The following is a 9,776-nucleotide window of genomic DNA, read 5'->3' as shown; positions in this document are numbered from 1 at the left end:
TGGTGCTGTTAAACTACAGGGTGGGGCAGAGCAACTTGCTAATTTAAATTGGGCGCCCTGAAGTAATGGTTGCTCTGCGGATGGTAGGGATGGACTCATTTGAGAGGGTGGGGCTTAAAGTTTGGTTCTTAACATGCATTGTTTATTTTGTGTGGTATTTTTTAGGAACCCAAGTGAGCATCATGGAGTGGACAAAGTTGGAACGGGCTTTCGCTGGTGAGGCATTTTTTTTCAAGCGGTCGCAACTTGCATTTCATAGACATTTCAATATTGCCCCCCGTGGTCGTGTTCCTGGCCGGCAGTCGGGTTTTTTCATGGGTAAACAACTTCAGGGAAACGGGTGATGCAAAGAAAAAGAAACCTGGCCTCCCACGAACTGCAAGGTCACCCCAAAACATTGACGTGGTGAGACAATCCGTTTTGAGATCTCTCCGACGGTCTGCCCGCAAACACGCATCTGCTCTTGGGTTGTCTGCTTGTTCTGTGAGACGAATCCTCCATGAAGAATTGAAATTTCATCCCTACAAATTAGCTACGGTGATGGAACTTAATCTACGTGATTTTATTGCTCGCTTGAAAAAAAATGCCTCAACAGCGAAAGGGCGTTCCAACTTCGTCCACTCCGTGATGCTCACTGGAGTTCCTAAATAATTAAAACAAAATAATGCACGTCAAGAACCAAACTTTAAGCCCCACCCTTTAAAATAAGTCCATCCCTACGATTCTCAGAGCAACCATCGCTTCAGGGCGCCAAATTTAAACATGCAAGTTGCTCTGCCCCACCCTGTAGAAAATATAATTTCTGGAGAAATTGCAATGGTACCATTGCGGTAATGGTTGGAATTTCGGGCCACTTCCTTCTGATTGAGGCGTTTCAAACTTCCTGTAGATATCAGGTCTCTTCCTGTTTATTATGGTACATTTCAGGTTAAGATCCTGTTCATATTGGGTCACTTCCTGTTAATATAGGAAGATTTTGGGTTCACTACCTCTACATATACACTGCTGGCCAAAAGCACCCCTGCAATTCTGTCAGATAATGCTCAATTTCTCCCAGAAAATGATTGCAATTACAAATGGTTTGGTAGTAATATCTTTATTTATTTTGCATGCAATGAAAAAACACAAACGACAATGGGGAAAAAATGTCATCATTATCATTTTACCAAAAAAAAAAAAAAGTATTGGCACCCTCAGCCTAATACTTGGTAGCACAACCTTTAGACAAAATAACAGCGAACAACCGCTTCCGGTATCCATTAATGAGTTTCTTACAATGCTCTGCTGAAATTTTAGACCATTCTTCTTTGGCAAACTGCTCCAGGTCTCTAACATTTGAAGGGTGCCTTTTCCAAAGTACCATTTTTAGATCTCTCCACAGGTATTCTATGGGATTCAGGTCTGGACTCATTGCTGGCCACTTTAGAAGTCTCCAGTGCATTCTCTCAAACCTTTTTCTAGGGCTTTTTGCAGTGTGTTTTGGATCATTGTACTGCTGGAAGACCCATGACCTCTGAGGGAGACCCAGCTTTCTCACACTGGGCCCTACATTATGCTGCAAAGTTTGTTGGTCATCTTCAGACATCATAATGCCAAGCACATCCAGTCCAGTGCCAGAGGTAGCAGAGCAACCCCATAACATAAGGGAACCACCGCCGTGTTTGACTGTAAGGACCTCAGACAGTTCTTTGGTCTTCTTTTCTCCATGCGCAATGTGGTACACACAAGGACACAGGACAGGTTGAGTCAACTTTAATCCATTTTAACTGGCTGCAAGTGTGATTTAGTTATTGCCACCACCTGTTATGTGCCACAGGTAAGTATCAGTTGCTGTCAATTACACAAATTCGAGAAGCATCACATGATTTTTCAAAGGGTGCCAATACTTCAGTCTGGTCCTGTAAAAATGATTTATTCCCCCCCCCCCCCCCCCATTCTATTTTGTGTTCTTTCGTTGCAAGCAAAATAAATGAAGCGATTACTACCAAAGCATTTGTAATTGCAATCATTTTCTGGGAGAAATTGAGCATTATCTGACAGAATTGTAGGGGTGCCAATACTTTTGGCCAGCAGTGTAGGGTCACCTCCTGTTGATTTTGAGGCATTCCAGGCTCACTTTCTGTAGATGTCAGGTCACTTCCTGTTGATTGAGTTTTCATCCACAAAAACTAGACAAGATGAACACATTTTGAGATGACTAAACTATTTTAAAGGGATCCTCAATCTTAAAGAGATGTAGGCTCTAATAAACCACAATTGTTCTCTTGTACTAAAATATGTTGTCAGAAACACATAACATGTTAAATCAATGGCAATATTTAATAATATTTAGCACATATTTTAATCGATAGTTGGCGCCATGCTTTGCGGGTCGGAGTGATGACGTAATTGGGATGTTTCCAATTGTGTACAACAATTGTGTATTGCTGCCTTAACTCGCTAAGTAAAATGCCACGATATGCTGATTTTGGATGCAATTTCCTGTCAAATGGAAACAAAGGAAGTGATGTGAGTCTCCACAGATTTCCTATTGACAAGAAGAGGTGAAAGGTTTGGGAAAATGCCTGTACACTGACAAAACTTCCCAAAGACCCAAGGCTCTTGCCATTTTTCTCCTACCGCGTTCGAGGCTTTTAGTCGGCAACTTATGAAAGAGCTCACCGGAGCAGCTGGATATAAGTGGAGACTAAAATCAAATGCCGTTCTAACTATTTTCCCTCACAAGAAGCCTCGACGCGCTCGGATAGCGAGTGAAATGCGCGTGATAAAGCGCCAAAGACAAACTGCTGGCTCTCTTAGGCAGGCAAGCCCCTCCTGTCGCTACAGCGGTAGGCAAACCTTCTGGCGTACCGCTAGCCACAGAGGAAGCTAATAATTCACCTCTACTGTCAGTTCATCAGGCAGTAAGTGTGTCTGTTCAGTATTCACCTAATATGCGTGATGTTGCCACTCAAACTAATCCAGACACGTCCGATGCAGCGATACAGTGGCCAGCTGACGTGAGCCGAACACTTAATGTGGACCACCCTCACGTAGCTAAACATGAGTTGGATGTACAAGACATGGAGGACACTCGATCCAGATGACGAATTTAATGAGGACAGCCACGACACGACACGGATCCTGACTATCATCATAGTTTTATAACCTTCAGTTAGAGTTTATATTGTCAATAGTCATGAAAATAAAAATGCACAAATGACAAGGTGTTTTCAAACTTTTGGCATGTACTGTATGTAAAGCACACGACCGCTCTGGATGCTAACAATCAACATAATTATACTGGAATAAGTTTGATCACGCAATAGCTCACCTTGAAGATCTGCTAACAAAAACCGGAGTTCTCAACAGCATACTCTCTCGCTCCATTGTCATTAAGATGCACTTGCCGCGAGTACATCACCAGTTTTGCCCAACTTCTGTCTTATCAGGTTTTTCCTGCTCTACATTTTGCCTTCGCTGCTCGTCTTGTGAATGACCAACAGTGCTGTCCTGCTCTTCACTTTTCTGATTTGGTTCAAATTGGAAGGGCAGAACCGACGACATGTTGGGGTAGCTAATGAGTGACACGCTGGAAGTTCGGCAACGGGCCCGTTGACGTCACCGCACTGCGACGTCAACAAGAATGGCGACCTATCACTTACAATAAATTCCCAAATTTTATTAAAATGAAAACATTAAGAGGGGTTTTAATCATAAGCAGATTTTAAGGGGGGGTCAGGGCCCCCCCCTGGTGTCCGAAAAGTGTCATTGCATGTAATTGACTTTCCTATATATATAAAAGTTGTAAAGCAATAAAACTGCAACCAAAATGAAGGAAATTAACAAAAAAATATGTTTTTATAATTGGTCAAAATTATTTTTCGAACACCTTAGATGGTCATTTGCTTGGCATACAATTAAAAAAAAAAAAAAAAAAAAATATATATATATATATATATATATATATATATATATATATATTAGAAAAATAATATTTTAAAAAATGATTCTTTTCTGTGATCGAAAATATTTGTTTTGATTGAAAAAGTTTTTTGGGGATTGAATGATTTAGACACAAATGTCCTAATCATAATATGGCCCAAATACAAAAAGGATTGCTTCAATCAAAGAAAACAGTTTCAATGAAAAATTAGGTGTTCAAATACGAATTTCTGAGTCTCAAGTTTTCACATTCAAAAACTTTTTATTTATTTATTTTTTCTTTTTAAAAATCTATTTTTTAAAGCAAATTATTTTTTGATTGAATAATAAAAACAAAAATGTCATGGCCAAAATGTGCCCCCCCCAAAAAAAACCCAACATTACTTCAATCAAAAAAGTTGCTTCAATAAAATAAATAAATAAATAAATAAATAAATCAAAGAAAAATAGCTTCCAAATGCATTTTTTTGTTGTTGAGTTCTTTGAGTTTCAAATTTATTTTTGCATTCAAACACTTTTTTTTTTTTTTTTTACTGAAGCGATATTTTATGGTTGAATAATAAAGACACAAATCTACCTCCATATGGCTCTGCCCAGGGGACACAATTTTTGACTGGGGTAACTACATTGGCACAACACCAACTGGCGTACCATATTCAATGGATGACTATCTTGGCGAAAAGTATTGCCTAAGCAGCCTGATTTAGAATTCCCCTCAAGAACGATGGGGAGAATAAACGCTCATTGTCAACTTATTATTATACAGTGGGGCAAATAAGTATTTAGTCTACCACTATTTGTGCAAGTTCTCCCACTTGAAAATATTAAAGGCCTGTAATTGTCAACATGGGTAAACCTCAACCATGAGAGACAGAATGTAGAAAAAAAACCAGAAAATCACATTGTTTAATTTTTAAAGAATTTATTTGCAAATCATGGTGGAAAATAAGTATTTGGTCAATACCAGAAGTTCATCTCAATACTTTGTTATGTACCCTTTGTTGGCAATAACAGAGGCCAAACGTTTTCTGTAACTCTTCACAAGCTTTTCACACACTGTTGCTGGTATTTTGGCCCATTCCTCCAGTATTTTGGCCCATTCCTCCATGCAGATCTCCTCTAGGGCAGTGATGTTTAGGGGCTGTTGTTGAGAAACAGGGACTTTCAACTCCCTAGACAGATTTTCGATGGGGTTGAGATCTGGAGACTGGCTAAGCCACTCCAGGACCTTGAAATGCTTCTTACGAAGCCACTACTTTGTTGCCCTGGCTGTGTGTTTGGGATCATTGTCATGCAGAAAGACCCAGCCACATCTCATCTTCAATGCCCTTGCTGATGGAAGGAGATTTTCACTCAAAATCTCTCGATACATGGCCCCATTCATTCTTTCCTTTACACAGATCAGTCGTCCTGGTCCCTTTGCAGAAAAACAGCCCCAAAGCATGATGTTTCCACCCCCATGCTTCACAGTGGGTATGGTGTTCTTCTGATGCAATTCAGTATTCTTTCTCCTCCAAACACGAGAACCTGTGTTTCTACCAAAAAGTTCTATTTTGGTTTCATCTGACTATAACATATTCTCCTGGTCTTCTTCTGGATCATCCAAATGCTCTGTAGCGAACCGCAGATGGGCCTGGACGTGTACTTTCTTCAGCAGGGGGACACGTCTGGCAGTGCAGGATTTGAGTCCCTGGCGGCGCATTGTGTTACTGATAGTAGCCTTTGTTACTGTGGTCCCAGCTCTCTGTAGGTCATTCACTAGGTCCCCCCGTGTGGTTCTGGGATTTTTGCTCAGTCTTATCATTTTGACGCCACGGGGTGAGATCTTGCATGGAGCCCCAGATCGAGGGAGATTATCAGTGGTCTTGTATGTCTTCCATTTTCTAATTATTGCTCCCACAGTTGATTTCTTTACACCAAGTGTTTTACCTATTGCAGATTCAGTCTTCCCAGCCTGGTGCAGATCTACAATTTTGTCTCTGGTGTCCTTCGACAGCTCTTTGGTCTTGGCCATAGTGGAGTTTGGAGTGTGACTGACTGAGATTGTGGACAGGTGTCTTTTATACCGATAATGAGTTAAAACAGGTGTCATTAATACAGGTAACGAGTGGATCCTCGTTAGACCTCGTTAGAAGAAGGCCCCAAAAGTCAAACTCCGCCTATGGTTTTAATATCAATTTATTATAACTCATACTAACATTTATCTTTTAAGAATTGCTTGTCTTAAAGATTGAGGATCCCTTTAAGTATTGTCGTCCAAAAGACTGACAAAAATTAAAAGCGCACTCAAAGACAACACTGAAACACAGAAAACAAATGCGAGCCAAAGATTGAATTGTCAGCAAGTTTTTATTCAACCTCAAGTACAAACAAACTGCAAAAATGTAAAAAAACAGCAACAAAAGAAGAAGAAAATCAAGTAACCAACACGAGAGTGGAACAATAAATTAAGAGCCTCGCTTTGTGCCAAGCGAGCACTTTCAGACGTTTGTATCAAAAAGCAAACCGGCAAAAACATGGTTAAGGCCGTAAAACTTGACAACCGCGTTTCTTGTTGTTGTTTTCTTCCTTAAATAGTCCTCAAAGAGTTTTTCAGTCTTCTGCGAGAACGAGCGAGGATGACAAAAAAAAAAAAAATCATCCGGGATTTCAAAGCAGTTTTTTTTTTTCTCAGTGCAACATGAGGAGCTACAACCTTTCTTTCCTTTCTCTGTGTGAAATAGTAAATAAAACCTTTTTTCTCACTTTTTTCCCTTTTCTTAAAAAAAGTAAAGCTAAACAAAGAAAACTAGGCCGAAGGGGCTCGGGTACGTACGGGCGCTCGTCCTACTGACGTCTTTTAGCGATATAAGCAGCACTTAAACGTTCCTTTTTCCTTGTTTTTTCTTTACACGCGTGCGTGATGAAGAAAGGGAATTGTAAGGCTTTTTCTTCATCGGCACTCTTTCCTGGCGTCCTTGGCCCAAGGATGACATTTACAGGATTATGTACACAAAAAAAATGAGGGGAAAAAAAAATTTAATCGGAACATAAAAAAAGTCAAATCATGAAAGAAAAAACATTTCACATTTGTCACTAGTGGCTCTACTTGATAAAACAATGTTAAAAAAAAAATACAAAGAATGGAAAACAATGAGGGTTAAAGTCAGATGTACTGGAAGAAAAATGGAATGTTAACACGATTGCACGTCTCCAACCAACCCGGGGGTGGGGTGGGCGGTTTTTCAGGGGGTGGGGCAAAGCTTTTCTGACGCCCTTTTGTCAGCACGGTACAGTAAATCGGAAAGTGACAGCACCAAAAAAATAAGGCGGACCTCTCGGCCGGGAGGCTCACTTTCTCGCCTCCCGGTACAGCGTTGTCTTTCAAGTTTTCGCTACGACGGCGCCCCCCGGACTTTTCAAAGAGATACTGCGCCGGGAACCGGAGAGGAACAACTTTGGGTTTCTACTACACGGAGAGCAAAGGGGGCTGTCGCCGAAGTTTTCGGACGCTAGTGCAAAAGGGGTCAGGACACGGCGGCCGTCTCGGGCGGCAGGCGGGACAGCGACACCTCCACGACGGCGCGCTTGCGGGGGGCGCCGCGCTTGGCCGGCGAGGCTTTGGCGGGGCTGACGGGGCGGCGGCAGGCCTCGCCCCCGCTGGTCGCCACACTCCCACCGCTTTTCAACGTGGCTCGACCGCATACCTGCTTCACCAAGTTGTCGATTTGCTCCTGGAAGAAGAGACAAGCGTTAGAAAATAATATCGACATAAAGGATTCATCTCTGTTTGTCCGTGGCTCCCACCTCGTCGTATCTGTACATCATCTTGAGGCCTCGGCCCGTCTTGTGCTTCTCCACGTAGCGCAGCGCGCACTCCAGGCAGAACACCACGTTGTCTGTCTCTTGCACCACCTGAAAACAGTCACAAAGGTGTTTGTCAAGTATTTTACTAGGCTAGCTATACTCCGAGGTGGGTAGTAACGAGTTACATTTACTCCGTTACATTTACTTGAATAACTTTTTGAGAAAAATGTACTTCTACATCGTTTTACTAACAAGAAACGCTACTCTTACTCCGCTACTTTGGGATACACTTGTTGTTACATTTTCCATTTTTATTCTACATATTAGATTTAACTTTTTTTAATGTTTTGATTTGTTTTGTTTTTTTGCAAGTGACGCCAACAGTGGCCGAACCAGTTTCAACAATTGCCACGTTTACATGGAGCCAAATATTCCAATTACAATCGGAATATTTGTTCAAACCGAATAAATGTGTTCCATATAAACACCTCATTCGGAATGAACAGGCCCAAACCGAATGGAATTTCATTCCGATTCACAGGGGTGGAATATTCCTTTTCCCAAACCGATTAGAAGTAAAATTATATCATGTAAACAGGGAAGCGGAATGGTGTCTGGTTGCGTTCTTTCTGCGCATGCTCCGTACTGACGTGGTGACGTCACTCGGTGACGTAAGTGACGTCACTTGCAACATGGCTTCCAAGCACACGCACAGCGCACCCACACAACTTTTTAAATGAACGGCGTATCATTCTGAAGTTTTGTTTCCACTCGAAAAGTTAAAACAGCAGCTGATCTGACGATCGAGCTCCATGTTTTGCAACGTGACGCTTTGTTTTGATTAATCTGCGCATGTCAGACGGCAGTTGTCAAACGTCCTTTCGGAATAAAGGCAGTCACATGTAAACGCTGGATCGGAATAGATGAAGTGACATGTAAACAGCTGATGTGAAATTTCCATTCGGAATGATTTGAATCGGTATGAATAAAAGTCAGCATGTAAACGTGGCTATTGAGACATCGCAATAACAATCACATGACTCCATTATAGGGCTGCAGCTATCGATTATTTTAGTAGTCGATTAATCGATGAACCATTAGCTCGAATAATCGAGTAATCGGATAAGGAACATGAAAAATTAAATTACCTGAGCTGAATCTCAAACGGTATAAAAAATAAATAAAGGAGGATCTATGTACAACCAAAGAACAATTGGCTAACTTAGATAACAAAAGCCCGCTAGTTCAAATGCTATAAAATGCTAGCTTTTTAACAATGATCTTGACAAATGGTTCAGACTCATATTCCCACAAAAATAGGCTAAATATACCTATAAACTAAATTACAAATGCATTAAAAAAAAACATTAGCTCCAACAAAAACGTAGCTTATGCTGGTCTTCACAGGGAGCACCTGGATTCAGCCATGTGAAATGAGGCAGACTAGAAGGCAATGTATCCACCCAAATCAATAAAACGAAATGCAAACACTTTCAAAATAAACCATTACAATGCCACTTTAATTAAACGAAAACTCGAAGCAGCAAAATTTAATTCGAATCTTTTTTTCTAATCGAATACTCGAGTTAATCGATTAATCGTTGCAGCACTACTCCATTAAACCAATCACTCAAGCTTGGCATTCTATAATCACACCGGTTCAATCACGTGTCGTCTTTAATAACCCTTTAACACCGGACGTGTTGGTGGCTCCACATTTACACATATCTTTCAAGCCTCGTCACGCTGTATTTACATAACCCACGTGTCACTGATTGGTCTCGTTTGAAAGTGCGGAAGTTGAGGTCCGTGCCCGTTCTCACATGAAGTCGATCGACCAAGTAAAACAGGATATAATGTCAAATGAGTTTGTTTTATTTCCCTCATAAATAAACATTAAAACATGAAAAAGCACAACAAAAAACTACATACAGTGGGGTAAATAAGTATTTAGTCAACCACCAATTGTGCAAGTTCTCCTACTTGAAAAGATTAGAGAGGCCTGTAATTGTCAACATGGGTAAACCTCAACCATGAGAGAGAATGTGGAAAACAAACCCAGAAAT

General features: G+C 41.0%; 1 protein-coding gene across 1 annotated transcript in view; it reads right to left on the bottom strand.

Annotated features, from left to right (window-relative positions):
* Positions 1-6,545: 6,545 nt before the first annotated feature.
* Positions 6,546-9,776, bottom strand: part of jarid2b (jumonji and AT-rich interaction domain containing 2b) — a 169,425-nt gene continuing 166,194 nt past the window's right edge. The window contains exons 18-19 of the mRNA XM_057827225.1: positions 7,711-7,818; positions 6,546-7,637 (exon numbers count right to left, since the gene is read on the bottom strand). Coding sequence (XP_057683208.1) covers positions 7,431-7,637; positions 7,711-7,818 — 315 coding nt within the window. The 3' untranslated portion in view covers positions 6,546-7,430. The remainder of the gene's footprint in view (positions 7,638-7,710; positions 7,819-9,776) is intronic.

This window comes from Corythoichthys intestinalis, chromosome 22, assembly GCF_030265065.1.
Source record: "Corythoichthys intestinalis isolate RoL2023-P3 chromosome 22, ASM3026506v1, whole genome shotgun sequence".
Classification (NCBI taxonomy): domain Eukaryota; kingdom Metazoa; phylum Chordata; class Actinopteri; order Syngnathiformes; family Syngnathidae; genus Corythoichthys; species Corythoichthys intestinalis.
The sequence above is the reverse complement of the archived record's forward strand: the minus strand, read 5'-3'. Positions and strand labels throughout refer to the sequence as shown.